Raw genomic sequence first — 25,811 nt, 5'->3', positions numbered from 1 at the left:
GACAGACGAGGCACTGTAGAGATGCAAGACTCTGGGAATTTACGCACCCGTTTTATTTTGCATTGTGTGAACCTTATAGCCCTATTGCACGCAATATATTGTAGCATTCACCGCTTTATAAGTGCACTTTTCTCAAGTGAACACTTCAAAAGCTGTACACCAAAGACAAACAGCCATTGATGGTGCGGTTAAGCTCCAGTTCGTTGGGGCTGATCGAGTGAGACAATAGCTGGGATGTAGGCGAATTGAGGGGGATCTGAGAGGGGGGTTGTTTACATTGTACACGATGTTCTTGATGCAGACGGCCAGTCAAGCACGAGTATTACTTCCACTCGAGCTCCTAATGCGATTTTTGGACTTTTTCGGTATGTTTGCAGACACTGTCAAGATGTAGCAATGTCGGACTGGCACCATAAATGAAAAGTGTGGCCTGTTTTCCACATGGCACTTTTACATTGTCAAAAGGATGCGATTAAAATAAGCAGAATCCTGTGAAACTAGTAAATAATTCTCACCAAAAAAAAAGAAAAAGAAAAATGTTATAAATATACAATTAACATAAAATAGAATAAGTCCTTAGAGACAATAAGGCACATTAAACTTAAAAACTAAATACAAACTAATTTGAAATATTTTATGAAAAAATAATTCACATAAATTTTCTCTTTCCAACAAAAACAACTGATCAAAAGCACCCAGCAGCCCTCCATCTTTTAATGGAGCGTTAAGGCTTCTGTGAATGTTTTTCTTTGCTTTAAGCCACTTTTACAAATGAGACGTCTCACGGCATGCGGAGAAAGCATTGAGGCTGATGCTTGATCTAATTTAAACTGCAGTATGAGCACTGGGATAATCAGAAGGATCTTGCATCATCTCCATCCATCCTACTGTGATGTAAAAGCCTAAAAAGGAAGAGGCATCTCCTCCTGACTGCACTTGGGGAACGCAACGTTCCTACTGCAGCTCTATAGGACAGGTAGTGTGTGAACAGCATGGGACAAAAAGCACACGGTTCTCAGGTGAAGCAGGGTTCATGTTCGCAGACTGAGCAGTAATTACCCTGATGTAGCAAAAGAGATAACAGGCCTGCCCTCAGCTCATGAATATTTTGGTTAAAAACATGAATCATTCCACTTTCATGTGCAAATACACTGTAAAAAATTATATGATCAATAAGTCAAGGCAACTTATGTTTTTACATTACTTCAACTCACAAAAATAATTTAAGAAATGTCAACTTTTTTATAAGTTACATGAAGCTAAACTTTTTTTAAGGCAGCAACTGAAACTAAATTAAGTTGAAAGTGTATTATTAATATTAGTGTACATGCCAAACAGCCAACACCAAGCGATTTGTTTTTAATAATTCTGTCAAATAGTGTAGCCATTTTATTTTTTGGCCAAGCTGAATGTCTCCACATGATCCATCAGAAGGTCTTTTCACACTGCTCTTATTGTCATCCTAAACACCGCTTTTAACCCCGGGTAAAGGAACGTTTCACACTTGTAATTTAGAAGCGGGGTTAGCACCGCTTTTGCGGTCCGAAATGTCCATTCAGTATAAACTCAATAGTACAGTCGGCAATATGAGGATGCGCAATGCTAGAGCTTATGTAAACAGATTGCATGCTGCGTTTATCCAATCAATGACACTGACACCGCAAATATGCAAATAAGAACGTTAACCCAGGGTTTAGGAATGTATAATGTGAAATGTCAGTTTATGAATACCCAGAATTAATTGTTAACCCCGGGTAAATTATGAGCAGTGTGAAACATGAAGCAAGATAACCCAGGATTCCGTAACCCAGGGTTTAGTATGACCCAGGGTGAACTATTTCAAGTGTGAAAACCCCTATAAACCCCTCTAATATGCTGTTTTTTTTGTTTGTTTTGTTTTGTTTTTAACAGGATTGTTGGATGAATATAAAGTTCAAAAGAACAGCAACATTTTTCTGTTTAACGCATTAATATATATATTTTTGTGTTTTTTCATTAAAAAAAAAAAATATTTAATGCAATTAATATACAGGCATTATTATGGGCCACTCTGCTGTAGATATTGGTAGTTGCATAAGCCATTAAAAATCCCATTGTTTTGACCACTAATCCCAAATATTTCCATGTTAGACACCTAGGGAAATGCTTTATGTAAATGCACACACAACACTGGGGTCACACTGTGTATTTTCCCAAAAATTTACCACGTCTCTGTTGGCTCTCTTTCTTACTAAACTGCACTGCCTGTTTTTCCAGATTCACTGAGCTGACTCCCCCGCCTGCTCCCTCTCTCCATCTGTCATGTCAGCCTGTGACGAGTGTTCCTCTCTCACTGCTCTGCCCTAATTCTGAGAAGAATATATACGCTCAGCGCCAACCGGCAGAATCCAGTTTGCTTATGGAAACGAGCCCGCGATGAGAGCCGCGGAGTCGTCCGGGCAATGAGGTGGGAAGCATTCCAAGCCCTCCCTCCACAGCGCTTAAAAACACCAGAAGCATCTCTGCAGTCGTGTGCTGGCCTGTGTGAGCAATCACACCTGCATCAGCGCTGAAGCTGCTCTATATGCTTGGCAAAAACAGATGCGTGACTCACTGAATGCCGACACTGAGTAAGGGAGCATACTGACTACAGCCATAGAGACACATGAAGCAAATCCCTTGAGGGATGAAAGCACTAGTTTTCATCACAGTGACATTTCTAAATGAGGGGTGGCAGTCATAATAATACATTAAGTAAAAGTTGCAGACAGTGGAAGAGATTTTAATACTAGGGAGTAATAGCAAAGTCCCATTTTACTTTTTTGTTCTATTGCATCGCTACACACCAGTCCACAAACTTCAGACTCTAAACTCCTCATTGTTCCCCGCCCTTGTCTCTTATCCATGGGTGGAAGATCTTTTAGTGCTATAGTACTAAGACTATGAACTAGGGATGGGTGCAACGACTAATTTCATAAACGTTTAAACAGAAATTTTGCAACCGACTAGTCTAAACCCCCCACCCCCGGAAACAGTCTGTTTATGCAATCCATTTGAATTAGAAAAATCCCAATCCATTTGAATCAAGAAAAGCTTGACGTGTACAGACAACTATACATTATTTAAGTGTATTCTCTTCTTTAGGATGTTGATATAGCAACTATTCAAGTGTCACGTTAGTTTCATTCCTAATGTTTCTCCTTTAATCCGATACAAAATTTCATACCGTAATGTCCCTCATAGCCAGTAGTATAACAAGCCTATAAGCAAACTTAATTGCGAGCGCCACAGAGAAAACAAACACATGCAAGATTTTGTTTTCCGCTTCACATATACACTTTTCAAAATATATTAACTTTAAAATGTAACATTAACATGAGGGTATTTTAAACGTAGCCTTTGTAAAAATATAAAGCAAAACATTAAAAGTTGCGAAAAAAAAGATAATAAATGTAAACTACTAGTATTTCCAAGTCGACTAGCAGCAGCAGCATCATTTAATCGACTAGTCAAAGAGTCTCGCACATCCCTACTATGAACATCACTATTTCTTCCTTCAAGTCAATTCTAAATTATTCTCACAGTATTTTCATCCTTCTTCTGACTACTGAGTAGGGGGCCAAAATATCGATAGGGCAATATAACGTTGTCCTTCGTGCGATATGAGAAGCTATACGATGGCGCCAAATATAGATATTTTAATTAATAAAACAAGGCACAATAGATTTCCCTGCTCCCAGCGTCACTACTTTATGGCTCCTCGAGGTGGCGCTCAACACATGAATGAGTATAATGTGAATTAGCCTAAGAAAAATAAGTTAACGGGATGGCGGACAGCAGTGTGAGTAAAATAATGCACAAAATAAACAATATTACAACTTACATTTGCACAAAACAAAAGGCTGCGAATGCACAAGCAAACTTATAGTCATGATGAAGGTGTAACTCTAGCTGTTAATTGATCCCAAACATAACTCCGGCGCACTTACTTTATTTTTCCTTGTGTCTGCTTTACATGTTTATTGGTTGAGCAGCACGCACGTGCATGAACCTGCTTAACTGACGATGTATTATCGACAATTAATTGATCGTCGATTAATCGTTAACATCCCTAATTGTGATATTATCAGTATCGTGAGACGCGTATCAGATCGTATCATAAGGTACCCTGTGATTCCCACCCCTACTACTGACTAGTTGTCTTTTGTTATTGTTGCCATTTGTTACGTTTTGCTTGTTTTGTATTTATTTATATGCTTATATTGTGCCTATTATGTCTTTATATTATTGCCCTTCTGTACAGCAACCTTGAGCTTGGGAAAGGCACTTTATAAATTAACTTAATTTAAACAATTAAAAAAAATCTGGTAATGTTTAGTCTTAAATAATCATTTACACATTAAAAGGTAACTGATTAAGTTACAGTTACAAAGAGAAAATAATCAAAGACGCAAACCAAAGGTATTGCATAGCTGTTACACAATATCACAGCGCTCAGCCCTAGTGCTCATGCAGGTGATGCAAGTTTAAGTCCAACTTGTGTCATTGCATCAGTAGAGTTATTGGATATAGAATTTGAGCAGAAAAGCGGAGAACAGGAGAAGGGAGTCAATTAAAATGTGGCTAAAATGCAAAAAAAAAACAAAAAACAAAATGATGAAACGGCTATGCTGAATCATATCAGCTACATAAAATCGAACATAAATATCCTGTATGCAATTTAGTTATCAAAAATCTGCAGTGGAATGCAGTGTATGTGTGTAGGAGCAGAGGCCTGTGTTTCTCCGTCTCAATGGAGACTACAGGAATCCCTCCTCCCTCCTAATCAAACGGCATGCATCCCTCTCCCATAACCCCTTTTCTCCATTCAGGCGGAAGAGAACCTGAGGGAGCCTCAAGCCTAGCCTGTCCTCATTGTGCGTTACATAACCGCTGCTTCATTCAGCGAGGGGACCCCCGTTTGCACTAATCACTGTGCGGGAACGCAGCTCTGCTCCCTCTGCCAGTCCTCCCCTTTGTGCCCATTTGTTTAAACAGGAAGGGGACACGGGCGCAAGGCAAACGGACATGCCGCCTCCTTCCGCAGGGCTGGCAGCACTCGTGTGCTGTTCGTGCCGGAGAGCAGTGCTCTCAGTGGCGAGGGAATACACGATCAAAGACAGAAGTGGCCACTACATCCATACACTGACCTAGATATCAGTTAGCAGGTCTGATCGCAAATATTTGTGATAACCATGTTTGTTTTATGTTTACCACATTTGCACTTTAAATTCCGTTCTAATTCTAAGTGAATATGCAATGAAACATTGTAGAGTTTGATTGGGATTGCATCGTTAGATGTCAACAATATATATGAAAATGTTTTTCTATCCTTTTAAAAGTTAATATTTCAAGCTTTTTCCCATTTTTGAGTTGCGACCCATCCTGATCTGATCTTGAACATGCTTTTTTAAACTGAAGATAAACTTAAAGGGTGAAAGCGGTCATCAATTACTCAACCTCATGTTGCTTCAAACCCAAGACTTTCCTCCATCTTTGAAGATTTTTATTAATGAAAGCAAACACGTTTGGGCTTCTATTATCATATTTGATGTGCTTTATGTATGTGCACTGATCAATGTTTATATGTGAATAAAAGCCTGTATTAAACCTACGATTTTCTTCAGGAGACTTGGATTAATTTGAACTACTTTAACAATGTCTTTATGAACTTTTTGAAGTCTCAAAGTTTTGGCTGGAATTTTAATGAAGGTCAGAAATCTCTCAAGTTTAATTAAAAATATCTTCATTTATGTATTGAAGAGGCATGAAGCCTTATCAGTTTGTCATGGAATTGAGTAAATGATGGCAGAATTTTCATTTTTGGGTGAACTTTAAGGGTACTTTCCCCCAAAACAAGCAGGAGCTATTGATGGCTGCAGTACTCTGCACATGGTGATACGAGTCGCAGACTTCAAGTAGCCATTGCATGCAAAGGATATGCAACAAAGTAATAAACGTGACTTTAATTTGTATAATATCGCTGTGTCCAAACATTATGGTGTTCTTAAAAGGTGCAGTGTGTAAATTGTGGCGAGGTTGCAAATTGCAACCAATGGCTCAGCACCGTGCTCGACCCTCCCTTTCGAAGCACTTTTAGAGAAGCTACAGTGGCCGACACAAAGACAAAGATGTCGTTAGATAGCAGATAGCCAGGCAAGCAATGAGGTTTCTTCTTACTTCTAACAAAGAACGGTCTCTGCTTCTAATAAACCAGACTACTACTACCACCACCACCACCACCACCACCAGCGTAGTGACGATGCAAGCTGCCTCTAAAAATACCAACGAACAGAGACAAAACGCGCTCTATAGAGCAGTTTGTCCGTTTAGGGTTACTGTAGAAACATGGCGGCGCAAAATGACGACTTGACATGGAGGGGGACCCGCGGTGTATGAAATAGAAATGGCTCATTCTAAGGTAATAAATACATAACTGTTCATTATGCAAGGTCTTTATACACTACTCAAAACATAGTTATGTATATTATATTGCATTTCTGTCAATAGATCCTCCTAAATTTTACACACTGCACCTTTAACTGGGGTAGGGACTAAGGCTACGTTCATACCGTCAGTTTTTGGGATTGACAATCGCATTTACTTACAGGTGTGAGTCTCCAAATGTCCTGTTCACAGCAACTTACAGTAGCATCTCGACTGCGGTCTGTATGAACGTGCAAAGGGAGCCAAGCCCATATCTCACCAGTAACCATAGCGACAGTGACCAAAGTAATAAAGATTGCGATGTCCATAAAACTGAAATCTTATCACTTTTGACACGACAAGAGTTGAATCTTCATTAACTGACAGCCGCTTTTATATCTGGGTGGAGAGCAGAGTATTTGAGTCGCATGTAGAACTCAAAACTGACGGGAGCAGCACCAGAGGACAACAATGACTGGATCTAAAACCTTCAGATGAGACACAGCTCATATCTCCGTCGCTGCAAGTTACAGAAACCACACATGAAAACCCGCAACACATGGTTGACATGCGTTTGTGCAGTGCAGAGCGGCTCTCTCACACTGTTTTACATGACAGACAACTAGTTGTCCAGTCCGGGTCCTTTCAAACAGGTTTCTGAGAACACGGAAAATTTACGGATGTGAGTTCGGTTATAGAATGGAGTTGTCACTCCCGTAAATAACCACACTGTGTGTGAACATAACCGTATTAAGGACTAAAAAAAAAAAAAAAAAAAAAAAAAAACAGGACTGACAATCGTATTCTGCTGCTGTGTGAACGTGGACTATGTATAAAGGGTCTTGTAAATTTCTGCATGTCGAATTAAAAATGTATCACTCAATCTAAAACTGAAGAGTGCAGAGGAAATTCAAGAAAGAAAAAAAGTCATTATTCAAAACATTAATGGAGAACACAGTGTATTGACCATACCTACACTATCATTTAAAAGTTTGGGGTCGGTAAGACTTATTTGATGTTTTTTGAAAGAATACATACAGTAAAAACAGTAATATTGTGAAATATTACTACAATTTAAAATAAACGTTTTCTTTTTTAATATATTTTTAAATGTTATTTATTCCTGTGATGACAAAGCTGAATTTTCAAGGTAGCACTTTATTTTACAGTCATGTTACGCATGAACATACAATGTACTTATTGTAGTAATGACACCGAGTAATGACTAGGCACTAACCCTGAACCTACCCCTAAACCTAATCTTAACCCATGTAGTTACCTTACACTACTCAGTACTGCGAGTACATCGAAAGTGCACGTACTGTAAAATAAAGTGCAACCATTTTCAGCAGCCATTACTCCAGTCTTGTGTCCCATGATCCTTTAAAAATGTTTTATCAATGTTGAAAACAGTTGTGCTGCTTAACTCTTTCCCCACCAGCAATTTTTATTATATATATATATATATATATATATATATGTGTGTGTATTAAAAAAAAAAAAAAAAAAGGGAAGTTCCGTCAATGGTGGGGAAAGTGTTAACTTTTGAAGGGTAGTGTATACCCATGATAATTCAAACAAATGACTGTTTGTCACACTTACATGAATGAGAGCTACCAGTAATGTTCAAAATGTCATCAGTAAGTTCATTAGGTTTACAGTACTAAAGTGCACAGCGAGACACTGAGACCTGCAAAAATTCTCAGCAATGTAGCCTCGAGCCCAAAACTAACAGATTTAAGACTGTTACGTTATGTTTTTCAGGAATCACTTTAGGAGGTTGCTGAACTGGCAGATTGGGTGTCATTCTTGGTATTTAAGATGGAGAGAGCATGTCTGGTCTATGAAAGATGCCGGTTTCATCACTCTATGCTCCTGTAATGACAAGCAAAGCTCAGTCAAGTGGCTTGGGTAATGCTCAACATTACTACTGGGAATTCAGTTTACCTCTCACGCTAATGGAGCCAAGAAAACAGTGTTTGTTAATGAAGGCGACCTTCGACCTGAACACGATGAACCATAATGCTGTTTCAGAGGAAGGTTTAAAGCCATTGTTTGTAATGACTTCTTAACCTCACACTGTACGTTTAATGCTCAAGCCTGGCTATATTTACACCATTCGTTCTTCTCTTCCTGCCACGCAGCCTGATCACCCTTCCATCTTGTTAAACGGTCACTCACAGAAACCAATATAGCAGATTACTACTAGTCTACGTCAGATGCAAATCCATGACGACAGCGTCTTGACTGTAATAAGACTTAATTGTTGGGCGCTGTCCCGGGCCTCAATCGCTGTTTGGCTGCATGGTGGGTGTTTTGATTGGGCCAACTAAATCAAGATCAACAACATATTTTCCTTCCAATATGATAACATTGGATATGAAGTTATAAATGCAAAAGATTCCAGAAGTCTCAAGTATGTAAAAAATAAATGGGTTGACAGCTCAAAGAGAAAGACATGGTAGCTGGAGAGAGAAACAGACAACGATATGGAGGGGGAGTGGCAGAGCCCAGCCGGTTATAACCGGTCCTCTTGACTCTGAGGAGCTCACGGTCCCTATAGTACAGTTACGAAAAGGCAGCTGGGATTTCCCTGTTCAAATCTCTCAGTTTTCTGTTTGTCTTTGTCATCTGCACCCAGCTCTAGCAGCTTCATTTCATGACTACAAGGTCTCAAAGGCCCAAAAAAGGTCATACAAATAGCAGTGCTTAGATGATGACAGCAACACTGAAGCTAAAAACAACAAAGGAACAAAGACAATACAGGGCCGGGCGGCATGATGGTATAATACAGAGTGACAGTAGAAATGTATCAACTTGTAGAGATTTTGCTACATCGGTTACAGATGGATACATTTGTGTGGCGTTGATTGGGCAGGACCGTTTCACGTTATTTACATGAGGGCGATGAAAAACACGGATAAAATACAGAATGCGATTTGTCAAAAAAAAAAAAAAAAAAAAAAAAAAAAAGAGATGATAAACAACTAAAGGAACATTATTGCAGAGCTAAGTTGCCAAGGTAATGATGCAACTTGCTGCATTAACATGATAATGCGGTCACATTTGTGCATATATAATTTTACAACGTGGCTCATCCAGTCAGATTTCAGAGGAAGAACCTGTTTTGTAATATTGTTTTTTACTGTTTTTTTTTTTTTTGTTGTTTTGTTTTTTTAACTTGAGTGTTATATAATGCAAATATCAGGATGTTTTGCACTGATGCCTGATTTATTTAGACATTATGAATAATCTTATACATACCCCATCTCAGTACATACCCCAAGAAACAAACAAATAATGATAAAATAATGAAGTACCTTTCACATGTAAAGTAGGGCTTTGTTAAAAAAATAAAATAAAAAATAAATAAATTTTAATCAATTCTCTTTTTGATGAACCGATATTGATCTTTTAGTCTATGCTGTTTTCAGTTGATGAATGAACAGAACATTGTAGCACGATAAATTGCAATAGGCTTTGTTACTTTTGATATGAAACAAAGTCCCAGATTTCAAATTCTGTCCATTTTATTACGAAATTAAAACAATCAATACAGTTTTGGCGCTCTTTAATGTCGTGACAGATCGCTGTAGCGCCTCAGTTCAAGCAAATCAGCAGCGAATGGCGCTTAATTGAAATTTTGTAGGTGGCGCTATCGAGCTATTTTGCCACACCTAATTCTGAAACCCATCAGACGTAAATTTTCACCACTTCTGACGCGTGTGCAAAGTTTCATGAGTTTTCTAGCATGTTTAGGCCCTCAAAATGTATGAAACCCTTGTATGAATGAAACTATCTACTGAGGCACAAATCAAACAGAACATATTCAATGATACAAAAGGCAGGTCTGCCTCACTCTACTTAATAGAAAGTGCTTAATTTAATCAATGCAACAAAAATTACGCTATTACATACAGATGCAATAAACTCAATAAGGAAACAAACAAGCTATTTGTAAATGTACATTGTGATGTATAGTTTTCTTTAATATATACTTAGGGGCTAGAAATACCCTGGAAATCCATTTCGCTTAAGTATTTAACATGATATAAATGTAATGTAATTTGTGTCAGACCCAATGAACTCACTTTTTCCCCCTCAAAACAAAAAACATGAAGCAGAGAGAATGCTTGTATGAAAAAACAACAAAAACACAATAACCATGAAGTTTACACAGCAGTTCTAGGAACTCCAATATAATGAACTGTCTTTACCCAGAAGATGCTTTCCCTGAAGACAAAACTGGAACTGCACATGACTTCAAGGAATGGATCCAGGCAGGTATGCACTAGTAAAACAGATCTAGATAAAGGCGGTAGTAAAATAGGTCCATACAGGAGGACAGCGTGAAGTAGCTGATGTTGTTTTGGTCATTATAGGTGACTATGCAGAAGTAACCTTTCATTTTGTAATTCAAATCTCAAAAACTTCTACAGTATCTCACTGCATGAGCTAAAGTTGCGTGCAAAAGATCTAAAGCAGCACTGTTAAAATGACCTTAGAGCTGTGCTGGGGCAGTCAGACGTCATTCTGTGATAATGTGAGGGATATTTCATTTCAATGGACTTTCCAAATGGCACGGCTTCTGACGTACCTGGTGAAACAAGCAGAATGCCGTCTTGGGTGATTAGCAATTTCATAGAAAACATTTTGAAAAATAACGCACCATTCAAAACAAATGTAAGGCTTCCTTGTGTGTTATTTCTACAACAATACAGGTCCTAGAAGGAATTGTACAACTTATTCACTTTTCCTCATCAGGAAATTAATGAACCTGCCATCTAACTGTAAACAGCACTCCTACATCTCAGGCTCAGCACAGCATGAAGTTCTGTCATCAAGACAATTAAAAGGTTTTCCATACACAACATCAATCTGACATGAGCTGAGCTTTTTCCAAACAATTCATCTTAATCAAGTCAAACAAAAGTGAGAAGAGACGCAATAAAAAAAAGTAGTCTGATGGTACTTTTCTGAGACGCCTCACCTGATATATATCAATAGACCTACTATTACTATGACTCCTCTCTAAGCTTGCCTATTCATATTGCTTCATAAAAGCTGCTGTGAATTACCCATGCTTCCCTAAGCAGCTGTCTGCAGAACATTTCTCCATAAATGAGAGTCTTCTGTATGGACATATCTCTGATACGGTCAAAAACTCATATGGAGGTATATAGGTTATCAACAAAGGCACTGCTTAAATGAATCTGACGGTTCAAAGATATTTAAAACACATGACCTCACACAAAGGAGCCCGGCTTGTGTACAGCTACAGTGTTAGTCGCTACACCAGTTTGGATGGTCACATTTGCCCCCTAGTGTTCATTGGAGGCAACAGCAAAAGGAAAGTGAAAAACTATGATATATCATAGCACCATATGATAAACATTTAAACCATGTCACTTATATAGCCACCAGTATCATTTTATCATTTGCATCATTTATATACATTTTAAAACTACTAAGTTCCTGGCAACAAATGTTAGTTATTTTTTTAATCTAGAAAGGCAAGAATCAATATATCATTATTGATTTGATCAAAACATTATTTAAACTTAAATGTGTCATTTTTTTACCGCACTGTTTCTCTCTTTTTTTTTTTTACGCAATCTGACCTACTGATTTTGCCTGGTTGAAAATAAACAAAAATAAACAACTACAAAATGGTGAGGGAATTAAAGATCCACTATAGCCGCTTTTCCACTGTCAGGCCAAACGGTTCTCATTACGTAACCGTTCCATTCCGTGCCGATCCGGGCCAGCTGGTACAGTTACGGTTTCATTTTCCACTGTGGGGCTGATAACGGCCGCTCTTTGGAATGCAATATAAAAGCGTCAGTCGTTGCCTTGGTAACGCAACGGTTTACTTATATGAGATGTAAATAATGACCGCGTTATGGAGGATGATTAGATATTTCTATTAATTTTTTTTATTAATTTGTGTTTACGTTGCTCAAATAGAGCGCTTAGCCAGCTATGGAGAAACTGGTAGCCAGACAACAGACAAGTGACCAATCCTGTGCGCCGACGTCACTTCATGGATTCTACCAGAACGATTCAGAGAATTCCGGGCCAAGAACGGTTTGCAGTCGTGCTGTGCCTTACCAGGCTCCAGTGGAAACAAGTGGAACCGTTCCTTATTCTAAGAACCGTTCAGACTGGCGGTGGAAAAAGCGGCTTATGTTTTTTTTTTTGTTCTTGTTGTTGTTGTTCAAAATTAACAATTTAAATAAGTAATAATCAAGTCAATACATTGTCAATCCTTCTAAAATGTGTTTTTGTCTCACTATGGTAAGCCTAAGTGTTTATATTAGACCTGTCATGGTGGTTTACGTGGGAAAATTGCGTACATGTGTGTCATCTGTGTGCGTCTTGTCATATCCGTAAATGGAGAAAAGTTGCTCTGTCTACTTTGACGCCTGTATAGTGTGGAAGTGGCATAGGTTATTTGTCACAACAACCGAGAAATGTTGAAATGGAGCACGCTAAATTTCAGACCTCCGGAGAATCAAGCAGAGTCTGCTAGCACAAAAAAAAAAAAAAAAAAAAACACAACAGAGCTTGTAGTAAAATGAGAATCAACATTAAATTAATTTTTCAGAGATGGCAAGAACTGAGGAATTGAAATGTTGTAAAAGATGTGGAGATGCCGTTTTTATTACTCAACAGGTTAAAGTTATTTTATTAAACAGATAAATTGCCATATGTAGCTCTCAGTTCATTGTAAAGCATTATCTAATTGTGAAGGGTCATATTCATCCACACAGTCATGCATAGCTGAAGCAAAACCAAAATATGGTAAATATATATTGTTCTGCAAAATGCAGTTTTGTTTTTTTAAGCGCTAGATGGACAAAAGTTACACAGTACACCTTTAATATAAAGCAAAAGTAACTGAATATGTCTGTCACGATAACTACTTTTTGTTGGGCGATATATTGTCCCAGAAAAAAAAAAAAAAAAAAATTGCGATAAGATATTATTGCCATTTTAAGACCATTTTATGCCACTGAATATATAATCACAATATAACAGCATAATAATGCAAGTAGGCCTACACACTTTCAAGTGAACTTAATTCTTAAGAATATTTAGATGGAATTGAAGAGTCAAAAAATTATCTGGCAACACTTTACAATAAGGTTCGCAAGTTAAAAATTAGTTAATGTATTAACTAACATGAACTAACCATGAGCAATACATGTTACTGGTTTTACTAATCTTCGTTAACGTTAGTTAATGAAAATACAGTTGTTCATAGTTTGTTCTTGTTAGTTCACAGTGCATTAACTAATGTTAACAAGGTTTTAATAATGTATTAGTAAATGTTGAAATTAACATTAAAAAAGATTAATAAATACAGTGTAAGTGCAGTTCATTATTAGTTCATGTTAACTAATGTAGTTAACTAATGTTATCTAATGAACCTTATTGTAAAGTATTAAATAGAAAGAAAAGAAAAAAAGAACATAAAAAAAAAAACCCATAAAATGCACAAGTTACTTATGTAGAGATTTTCTATCTACAGATTTTTCCCTGACCTTCTTTTCTCAGTAAAGTAAGGGTGCACATTATTGCTGAAAAACAAAACCTACTCAGCTGTCAGATGTGTCCATATGAACAAATGCACAGATGGATTACTCAACCGGCCATATCTGCTGCTAAATCTATTTTTCTAGAAGCTTGTTTTTTTAAAAGTTGAACTTTTAACTTGAGCAGCGCGAGACACTGCAAAAGACAAGTGCAACAGTCAAACACATTCATCTAGGGCACGTTTACATATAGAGCAATGGAAAATCAGCGCAGTGGAATGCAAAAATGCATTCTCTATAAAAATGAACTAGATGCTCGCGACTGCCTTGTGAAACGTCCTTAACGTCCCTGAGCCCCGCTTTCACCTCCGACATGGAGCAGATAAAATAACAGAGGCAGCTCGATCAGCAAAAAGCGCATTCATTTTTATGTAAACATAATGCGTCACCAAAATCAATCAAGGTCATGTCCATATATTTAAGGTAAGTCGATATATCGTGACAGGCCTATATCTGCAATATTACAGCCAGGAATCTGTACTCAAATGGATTAAAATTATTGGCCTCTAAACCAGTTACCAAAGTACTTTAAAAGTTGAACACTAACCCCCAGTTTCACAGACAAGGCTTAAGCTAGTCCTGCATTAAAATGCATGTTTGAGCTGCTTTAACTGAAAGCAACTTGTACTGAAATATTTTAAAATAAGTCAGTGCCACCGTTTTGTCTCAAGATGCACACCAGTAAAGTTTTTCTCTAGTGTTTTTTCATTTATAAAAGCTACTTAAATATCCTAACTGAACTAAGGCCTAATCCTGGCTTAGTCTAAGCCCTGTTTTAGGGATGCACCGATCCGATACTCAGATCGGGTATCGGCTCCGATACTGCCATTTTTGCCGGATCGGGTATCGGCCGGATGGGACCGATCCAAATCCGATATTGTATGTATACTAATCTGTGTTATTGTTAAGCTCCACAAAAGGCACAAAAACATTAAAAAGCACCATAAAGTTTCCGTGCACTATATTCCAAGTGTTCTGAAGCCATTTCATAATTTAATTTGAGGTACAGATAAATATTTAAGTCGTTAAATTAAAGTTCACGTAAATTCTTCCCTCTGCTGCGGCTGTCAGTCATTCTCCATTCAGCATTCAAACTGCGTGTCGTGTTCGGTTACGACAGTCAACACAATGAAACTCTCTCCAAGATGATTCAATGTTTCTATTATTATACTTCATCTGTAGACAAAGATACCGGTAATACAATACGCATCAATATATCTTCACTTTGTGCTTTGAGCTTTTCAATGCAGAGCACTGCCGCTGCGCGCTGTGACTCCACGATGCTTCAAGCGCATCATTCTGCACACGGGATGCGCATAAGCGCTTTGTGCCGCTCTGTATGGGAGCCATTCATATTATAATACTTTTGTGCAATGAAAGATTGTTAATAGCATTTTTTTGTTCTGTCCTATCTATCATACGTTGCTGCCTCATTAAAAAAAACGCCGCTATAAATTTAAAAGAAATGGATCTTAATTTAATTTTATATTATAGCCTATATTTATATATAAATATATTTAGTTTGTCGTCATGTATGACTCAAACATTCATGAAAAACAAGCCATGAGTCATGGATGAAGGAATCAGCTGGACTCCTGTTTATTTTGAATGTCTACCAAGCTAGAAGCGATTGGTTTATTTACAGTTGTTGCTCTGATGCACAATTATTTAATAAATAATTCACTACATTTGTGTCTGTTTTTTATTTTGTTTTACAAAGTTCGGAAAGTAATGTTTAAGTCAAGCCTGATGCCTTGCACAAAAGAATGATCCCAGTTTCTTTCACACAGTGAGGCATACAGTTTATTAGGTAATTTAGCACTTTTTTTTATTATTACTTGAATATCGGATCGGTATCGGCCGATACTGAATCCCAGGTATCGGAATCGGTACTGGAAGCAAAAAAGACGGATCGGTGCATCCTGTCTGTGAAACTGGGCCTAAAATAATTAGACTTTAACTAATCTATGGAGAAGTCCTATCTGGGTCATCATGATTTCAGATGTTTAGATGATCTTTTGTAAACCCTGAAGATAATCACTAAATGAGGATTTAACAGTCTAATATTCGCATTGCCTTTGCAAAATTGGAAACAGTCCTAAAAAAAAAAAAAAAAAAAAAAAAATTGCATAAACCTTTTTAATTTGACACAGACTAGCTCTTTATGAAGAATTTAGTATTATTTTATCATTAACAAGAACATTTTCTTAGTCCTTTATTTTTCTTACTAGGTTAACATTTTTTTTTTTTTATGGTTATCTTCAAGTTGTTTTAGACATCACTAGATGGCACTATAACACCCTACAAGTCACTGAAGTCCATCTACATGTCTGTCTGAGCACTTGACGCTTTTTTTTTTTTTTTTTTTTTTTTCCTTCTCAGGACAATGACAAAAACTGCACCTATCATCCATATCCAGCTCTGAATATGAGCAAACAAATCACACATTCTTCAACAATACTTATGAATCATTAGTGCCTAAAAGTTACAGTATGAATGGGGTTGCCCTGGTGCTAGAACTCAAACTACTAAATCTCTGTACAGCTGGAAGCACATTTGACTTGTAACACCTTGCCAGATTTGAAGATGTTAAGGTCAATGTGAACGTGAAAGAAAGAGGGTGGGGTAAAATCCATCAAAAACAAATCATCCAATTATCACACGCTGCAACCTAGGGTTTGAGTTTGGTTGGTTTGAACGATCCAGCCCAGTTTGTGGAGGTACTGCGGGGGTTCCACCAATTATTATTTGAACTCAAACAAAAGCTTGCTTTTCCATGTAAGAGCTGCTTAGTTTTGCCAATGTCACAAATGGCCATTAGATGGCAATATAAGCAAGCATTGTGAAGACAGAGCTACTAACATAACTCGTTGCTGCCACATCCACAGATTGTGACAACACTGACCTCTCCTGTCAAAACTCGTTTATCAAAAGCCAAAATCATTTTGTCCACCATTTCCAATAAAGTCTCTCAACTCTATTACATAAACTGAGGGAGTGGCAGAGCTCTAAGAGTTCATTTAAGGTAATGCGAAATAACCGGCCCTAAAATAAATAGAGCTCCTTCATTTGTGTTTGGGTGCAGAACCGATCCCAAAAGCAGAAAATATCCAGTCAGACATATAGGAATGCTTTTAATCCAAATGGTTAATTTAATGATAGGTGAAGTTCATGTGAACGTGACCTTGATGCCATCATAGTCTGACACAACAACGCTTTGATAAAACTTGTTTCATGACCTCAGCAATGAAAAGATGTGAGTCAGTCACTGTCATAAGAAAACTATGTTGCCTGCCAAGTAGCTAGTGAGCACAACCGCATAGTTCAACCACATTGAAAGAGATAGCTCACCCAAAACTGAAAACTGTCATTATTTCACCCTCATGAGTAAAGCTTTCAGCGGTTGAAACTGTTGGACCTCACTATTACTGTATCGACAAAAACAAGATTCAAGATTATTGTGTTCAACAGATTAAAGGATGTCATACAAGTTTGGAACAACATGAGGGTGAATAAGTGATGACAAAGTTTATTTTTTTTGGTGAACAATCCCTTTAAAATGTCTCTAAGTTGATGTGCATTATTTTCATTTATAATATAATATAATATAATGTACTATTAAAAGTACATCTTAAAAAAAACAAAAACACTCAGAACTAAAACAGATTTAATTGTCCAAACTTCAAACCCAGGAGCAGACCATAATGTGAAAGCATTTATATAAAAAAAAAAAATAAAAAATAAAAAAATCTATTCATTGTATGAGTGGCTTGACCTGGCCATCGCTGTGGCCTGAAAGAGCCTGACTATCACATCTAGTCCTCATTAACACTCTTATGCAATACTGTCTGTCCAGGAGCCACAGTCTGTGTTAGTGTGTGTGTGACTGTCTCAACAACCACAGGCTCTGTCTCTGCTGAGGCTGAAGGCAGGCCAGGACACACATTTAACCCACAGAAACTTTCTATTTAAAGCCTTATGCACACTGGGCATGAATTTTGGTCAAGGAAAAAAAAAAAAAAAAAAAAAAAAAGTTATATATATATTTTCACTATGAATAGCTGTTTGCAAATATTTTATGTAATTTAACTTAGAAAATACTGTTCATGTAATTTAGGTTGTACCTTCACAACATTACTGTTTTTACATTATCAAAATCACTGTGCTGCTCACATCACACAACAATCTTTCTTGTCATGTGTTACAAGGCATTCAACACAACCTAGCAGACGAGGTGCAGAAATTGGCCAATTAAAAATCTCTGGCCAAGAGGTCCCAACCATGAGTGAAAAGTAATCTTTTCCAATAAATACACGAGAGAAAGGACAATCGTTTCCGGGACTTTAAGCCAGAAATATCAAATTATATAAATTATTAGTTTATTTTATAAAAGATGGTTTTACTTTAAAATATATTCACCCGTTTCACTTGAAACAGGCCTTGCAACAGAAGGGGCCTGTGCTTGCACTCGAAAAAGCGCCCCACCCTCCCCTGAACGTGCACAGCATTAGAAACTAATGGGGGCTTGGAGCAAGAATGCCACCAAAATTAATAAAAATGCCCCCAAAACTCAACATATGAGGCAAAAATGTCTCAGTGCGAGTTCTTGCTTTTAATATTTATTAAGAATAAAGCTGGTTAAGCAATGCCACATGAGCAAATGTGATATTGATTTTATACAAACAGTTCAATAAGTTATTATAGGTGATATTAACTAATTTAACTTGGTTATTAGCTAATATTAACTTGTCTTTATAGACTCAAAATATTGTCTGTTTTTGTTTTATTTCACCAATAAAAATAGTTCCAAACAAATCCACAATATAGTATATTCAAAAACGTATAAACCACGTTTTTGAATGAATCGTTCTAATGAATGACTCAATAGGGGTATTTATATAGGGATATTTATATAGGGGGTGGGGGCTCCCATTGTTTCTTTGAAACGGGCCTCAGAATTGCAAAGGCCGCCTCTGGGTTTAAGGGCAGGAGACTGAAGTGTCCACTTGAAGACTTCAAAATACTGAGCATAGACACTTTTATTGCACGCAACTTTGTTTGGGATTGTTATGTTGGAAAATGCACATTTGAGCTCGAAACAGTTCTTCCATAATCTGCTACATTGTGTTCAGCAGGATTCCCAACTATTGGTCCATTTTCAAAGTGCCAGCAACTTTGTAGAACACCTGCTGCACACATACATCCCCAATACCATTATGGTTTCTTTACTGGTACACAACCTCTTGTACTTGTACCTTACAATTCAAGATGAAATTGGACATTGGAGGTCTCACCCAGGACTTTAGAAGCTGCTTTGAGGTGCTCCCACATTCAGGTGATTTTCATCCTCCTGTCAAAATGCTCACTAGTCTTCCTTGACCAGCCACAGCACTTCACATTCACATGGTAGTGGTCTTATTGTGCTTTGAAATAATTCTGTGGACATTGTGACCATTCAAATCCAGCACATGAGCAATTATCCAAAACCGATTGACCAGATTTAGCCATTTTAACAATATCCTCCTTGTGAGCAGAGGACAGCTCCTCCCATCTGGCCATTTTCACTAAAACCCACAAATAACATATAGCCAACTAATACTTGCCACGTAGTGATTTATTGAATTATAGGCTGGGAATAATGAGTGCAAGCTCGGCATGAACACTTGGCCAAAAATGATGTCCACACAATTTAATGTTTCATTGTGTCATGACAAATGATACAATTGAAACGTGGAATGGAACGCGTACATTTACACTCCAAGCACAACTTACAATATTTGAATAAAATGTTTGAAGAAGCCTAATGATTTATATTTAAGCATAATATAAATTATATAATACACATTAACTTATTATAAATTACAATAAAAATTATATAAAAATCATAAAATATATTTAAACTCTTAAAAGGTGAAGTACATGAGATTTTTTTTATGTTAAAATACATTATCTTAACCCTTTTTATTGTTCACTGACTATTATTAGCATGCTATTCATGGGTTTTAAAAGTGTAAACATTAAGCCTCCCAGGCACCATCAAAACATCCATCAAAATCGGTCCGCTCAGACCCATCAATCTCTTTCCAGCTCAACCTATAGCATGAGTTTGGGGCGTGGCCCGGTGCAAAATAATGCATTGGATGGGTTTATTATAAGCAAGATGCTCACGTTCGCTCTAGACAGATTATTAGCCTACTCAATTGCTTAGTCATGACACATAGCAACACAGCTAAAAGTATTATTAATATCTACATTTATTGAAAGTAGCCTACTTTTACCTGTTAAGACATGCTTTCACAAGCACCAGTAAGAGCTGTGTTTGTGACGTTTGAGTTGGGGAAGGCGCAACGCGCAAAATATGCTGTTTTTTTTTTTAATTCTACTAGGTGCCACTGATGTCGCAGAAATTACACACTTTACCTTTAAAGGTTTTTACACTTCACTGGACATTTGAGCACCCCTCTCCAACAGCATAATGCATATGCTTCAAAAACTGCTAAAAATAGAAAACAGAAACGTAGATGAAAATTAAACCTGCATAACAAAGTGCAGCAAAAAATTCAATAAATGACACCTCACAGATCATGACAGCTGAGGACATGGTGATTCATCACAACAGCCCCAGAGGTCGATCAGTCAGTAGGGCCAAAAGCCATCTACACAGTCATTAAAAAACATCCACCAGCACCTACATGCTGACTTGCAAGACTGTGGGCTTAAATCACAAGCCTGCTTCATCTGAAGAACTGATGAGGAAGGAACTGATGGTTTTACGTAAAAGCACATTAAACAAGCTTATTTAATGGTAAAGGGAAGTACTGGTCTTATTATGGACAGTTTTGTCCATTGTGATTATGTGCTGCTTGTGACAGACACACAAAGTGAGGAAACAAGTGAGGGAAATGTGAGAGCCGACCACATCACGTGTGTATGCGTCCAACCCACTCTCTTATTCACACACACTCTCTCACATTACTCTGCCCCACGGCTGGGTGAATGAAAGCCCTGTGTGTGGGCCCAAAGGAAAGTTCTCCATCAATACTGCATGGCTGTCACTGGATCTGTGCCTTCTGTGCGTTCATGCTCCTCTGAGAAAGATTGAGTGTGTACGGCCTGTAAACAAATCAACTGGAGGCTAGAAAACCAATTTATGTGGAAAGCAGTCAGACATTCATAACTAACCATTAGACTACATATCTAGGCAGTGCTGGATCACAGAGCTAACACGAGATCAGAACGACAATATCTGTTCTTCTTGGATTGGACCTCATTCTGTTTAACACCATTCTGAGGTGCAGCCAATCTTTAACAAGATCTACACAGAGAGAGTGGAAAAAAAGTTTGACACTGCAGAGCACATCTTGAAAGGACGCCATTCACCGTCAACATGCTCCCATTCACCGCGATTTACACACAGCTTACCTGATACGACAGTACACATCCACTCACAGCAGCTAGAATGAGCCTATTTCAGCACTGAGAGCTTAAAATACTCTCTGCAATTTAACCAGTAATTCAAAGCATCAGCTTCACCACAGCTTAGATGATAACCACAGCCATTTAGAGCTTCGGAAGCCAATAGTCAACACAAAAAAAGCCCATGATGACAGATTCTAATTTAAAGAAGAGTAATCTCTGCATCAGCTCCACCTGTGTGGTATCGTAGACTACAAAACACCTGTATGAAGCAACTGTATAACACAGATGAGAAATCATTGAGGCATTTAAAATTAACCCATGCAAAATGTCTACTTGTAGACCAATGGATTTTAAGAAGAAACAATTAAGAAGAAACTCGAGCCATTTCTAAAAACTCTTTTGAGTCTCTAAGTAACTAGCCAGAACACCCTGGCAACCACCTAAAAATGCAAAAATCTAGTTTTCATTTTAGTATTGCTCAGGTCTAACTGACTGATCCATTGTTTGTTGGTACTCTGAGGTGATGGACAGCTTCCAGTGTAGACAGCCTCAAATCTGGAGTAGACGCGGTGCAAGACTGAGCAAATTAATGCTATACAAGTCTCTTTCAGAAGTTTGTAATGTTTGTGTCTGGTCTAATAAAGGCTCTGTGTACAGTGTTTCAGGTTTGCAGTAAGTGAAAAGGCAGGATTCTTGATGCATGTGGGTGGGTTGCCTGAGGGGACATGGCTCTAATTTACAAGGGCCAAACCCAGCGCAGTCAGGGAGCTTCTGGCACTGCGCACTCAAACAAGCCAAGGCAGAAACCCCAGTCATCTGCGGTCACAAGAGGACCGTAAGAGAGGAATGAGAAGGTTGCAATGTCAGTATAGGCTGCGTTTACACAGCAAGTCTTAATGCAGATCTGATCTTTTGACAAAATCCGATTTTTTTTTTTTTTTTTTTTTGTCCAGCCTGTTTACATTCACTTTAGACACGACTGGTATCCAAATATCCTTGTTTACATTAATCCCCACCCAAAATGATTCTGTTGGTGACCACTTTACTATGCAAAATGATTTTTTTTTTTTTTTTTATAATTCACGTCGAGTGACCATGATTATTTGCCAGCATGGATAAGTTAAAAGCGGTCATGGACGTTTGCAGCGCAAAATCTGAATGAACGGATATAGACCGGAAAATAACGGTACTTTCCTTTTGTTATTTTAGTATTACGGTAAGATTTCATTATTTGAATGAATTCGAAGAAATTAAGGAGAGAGAAAAAGAAAGTGAGTGTGAATTACCTGTGTGCATCTGTATGTAATAGTGAAGCTTGTTCGTTTATTACAAAAACAGCAAAGTTATCACCTCATTGCTGAGAAATAGCCTATTATGTAGCTTTCACTAACTAAACGGGGGGGAATCCGATCTCAGGCTGATTTTTGTGTTAATATGTGTGCAACAAATTCCTATCAGTGTCAAATGATTTTTTGTGCTAGTGTAAATGCACCCTAAGTGCAGTTTTGAGAGCACTGCTCTGTCATTGTACTGCTAGGCAGAAAACATTTTTCAAATATATTAAAATGAAGCTTTGGAGCTTTACGAACACTTATGAAACACTTATGACGTAACAAAGCATCGTTTACTGAAATCACGTGACTTTGGCAGTTTGATACACGGTCTGAACCACTGATTCGAAACAAAAGATTCATAAAGCTTCAAAGTTTCATCAAGCAGTGTTTTGAAATCGCCCATCACTAGATATTATTGAATAAAGTCGTTATTTTTATTTTTTTGGCGCACAAAAAGTGTTCTCGTCGCTGCATAACATTAAAGTTGAACCACTGTACTCACATGAACTGTTTTAAACATGTCTTTAGTAGCTTTCTGGGCATCTGAAAGTGTTAATTATCTTGCTGGCAATGGAGGCCTCACTGAGCTATCGGATTTTATCAAAAATATCTTAATGTGTGTTCTGAAGATGAACAAAGGTCTTACGGGTTTGGAACGACATGAGGGTGAGTAATTAATGACAGAATTTTCATTTTTGGGTGAACTAACCCTTTAAGTGAAATTGGAAAAAAAAAAAAAAAAAAAAAAAATTAATTTGATGTCATTTGAAACAAAATCCAGACAAAAAGATTGTTTGGTGTTTGTTTCCGGAGTTAGAAATAGCTTGCCAAAGCAAATTTTCCAGAGAAGTTCGCTCTTGCTGGTAAACTACCATTGGTGATGATGTAATAGGTAGGTGTGGCTCTCAGGCTCCACCTTCTATGATGTGGAACTCTCCTCAGTTTAATTTCTTCTGTTCAGTCCGTTGAGGTCATACGCCTGAGAGTAAAAAAATGAATACACTGGAGAGCTGCTTTATAGTAGAAATTGAAGTTGTAATTCTAATTGAAAGAGACACTGATGTTGTTTTTCATGTTTAATACTATAAAGCTTTTGAACAATCTATTGTATAAAGTGCTATAAAATGTGTGACACTAGAACACAATTGCAGAGCTCGTGCAAACATCCACATCACTAAGATCGGATGCTTTCTTAACTACGGTTTTCTCACTGTTGTCATTTTTGTTGTGGGTTTATTTTGTTATTGAAAGCAAAGCACATTAAAAGCACATTAACATTTGTCTAAATGCCGCTCTCAGCAGTGTGGGCAGCGTCAGGATGTTCACTAATAGTATACCACTGGTCACATATTTCGAACTTCTTTCTACCCTTAAGCGAAGAAATTAAGAAAAAAAAAAGAAAAGAAAAAAGAACTTTGCCATGAGTATATTGGGGCCTTTAATCTACATTTTAGCTTTGCTGTAGTATATGGCACTTTGTTACATTTACTCTTATTCCCTGATCAGAATCCATCAGGGGTGCGTTTCCCAAAGCGAACTATGGTCGCAAGTTCTGTCATTACCAATAAAGTTCAGTGGGACTTACGACCATAGTTGACTAACGATGCTTTCGGGAAACACACCCCAGGACAGTCAAGACTGCTCTAAGGAGGCTTACCTCGTCTCTGCCACAACCACACTATGGTAAGCATATTAGTGCTGTCAAAATTAACGCATGCAATTTTTTTCAGTTAAACATGTTAAATATTTAACAATTAATGCAGCATCCATTATTTTCCGTCATCCTTTAGCTAGTGTTACATTATATGATCATGCTCTTATTCATGCAAATGCTTCTAAACCATTCAAGTGCGACAAGACAAATGAGAATGCAGTGCGGTACTGGCATGCTGTCTGTGAACCTCCTGTCTGTCTGACAGACACGCACCGAAAGCTGCTTCAGACAGCGTGCCGGTGTTCTGACGAATAATGCTGCCTATTAGATTGTGCTACCTATACACTATATTTGCATCGTTTTAAAGGTAGGTTTAGGCCACTGTCAAATTGTGCTACCTACTAACAACAGGCGCACTAAAAACTCTTTTGCGTTTGAACGGACAAAAGTTTAAAAAAAAACAAACAAAAAAAAAAAAGCAAAAATGCCCATTTTGTCGAGTATCCTCATAAGCATAAGTCTTAAATGAGTTAAATAAAGTTTAAATGAACATGAAGTTGTGAGAAAATAGGATGCAGATCCATGTCATGTGCAGCAGGTCTAAAAGTGACAGCAGCCTAATAAACCAGCAGCAGTCTGCGATTAATGATAAACACTTTATATATAGAAAGACGGTGTACTCATATTATGTATGGGAGAAAGTGCAGCGCAATATGGTGGAATAAGTCCTGCCTTCTAAATAAGAGCCAACTGGTAAATTAACGCAGCACTTTTACATATACATCACAAGGAGGACAATGGGTACAAACTTCCAGTTGTCTGGAAGAGATTCTACTCTGTTCTGTTTTTGTACCATCACCATTTATCTTACGCTTAGAATAGGAAAACCCATCCAAAAAAGCCCAGGCAACATGACAAAAAGAACAGCTTTGCACTAGCCAGAAACAGAGAAACAGGGCCTGATTTGTTTAAGGGGCCATTCCTGGAAAGTCCCTGTTTGACACTAGTACTACAAATACAGATGGCCACAGGACCCATGGGACAGTGTAGCAAGAGGTTGTCTGAGAACACAAGCTCATGGTTAACGTTTCAAACAGTGGCACTGCCCACTGATTCACCCCGCATAACTTGTACTGCCCGAGACAACAAGTACTGATACTGCGGATAATTACTCTGCTGACTCCTGGGATATTTCCACCATGCATAAGAGAGAGAAAGAGAGAGAGTGAGAGAGAGTGTGTAGATACTAGGGATGTGCGGTAAGCCAGTACTTTATAAAAAAAAAAATAATAATAAAAAAAAAAAATGGTGCAATACCATCGTTTTATCATAATTTTGGTACCCGTCTCAGACAATGTGCTG

General features: G+C 37.7%; 1 protein-coding gene across 2 annotated transcripts in view; it reads right to left on the bottom strand.

The window, feature by feature from the left end:
• The window catches only part of tsc22d1 (TSC22 domain family, member 1), a 55,038-nt gene that overhangs the window by 12,560 nt on the left and 16,667 nt on the right, over window positions 1–25,811 (bottom strand). Inside the window, exon 2 of one of the 2 annotated variants that reach the window (XM_051905193.1) lies at window positions 10,257–11,041. The exons of the other annotated variant lie outside the window; for it this stretch is intronic. Coding sequence (XP_051761153.1) covers window positions 11,005–11,041 — 37 coding nt within the window. The 3' untranslated portion in view covers window positions 10,257–11,004. Of the gene's footprint in view, window positions 1–10,256; window positions 11,042–25,811 lie in introns of those variants that run through there. 2 annotated transcript variants of the gene reach the window in all.

Source organism: Ctenopharyngodon idella, chromosome 9 (genome assembly GCF_019924925.1).
Source record: "Ctenopharyngodon idella isolate HZGC_01 chromosome 9, HZGC01, whole genome shotgun sequence".
In the NCBI taxonomy this organism is placed as follows: Eukaryota; Metazoa; Chordata; class Actinopteri; order Cypriniformes; family Xenocyprididae; genus Ctenopharyngodon; species Ctenopharyngodon idella.
This window is presented reverse-complemented; position numbering and strand designations above follow the sequence as displayed.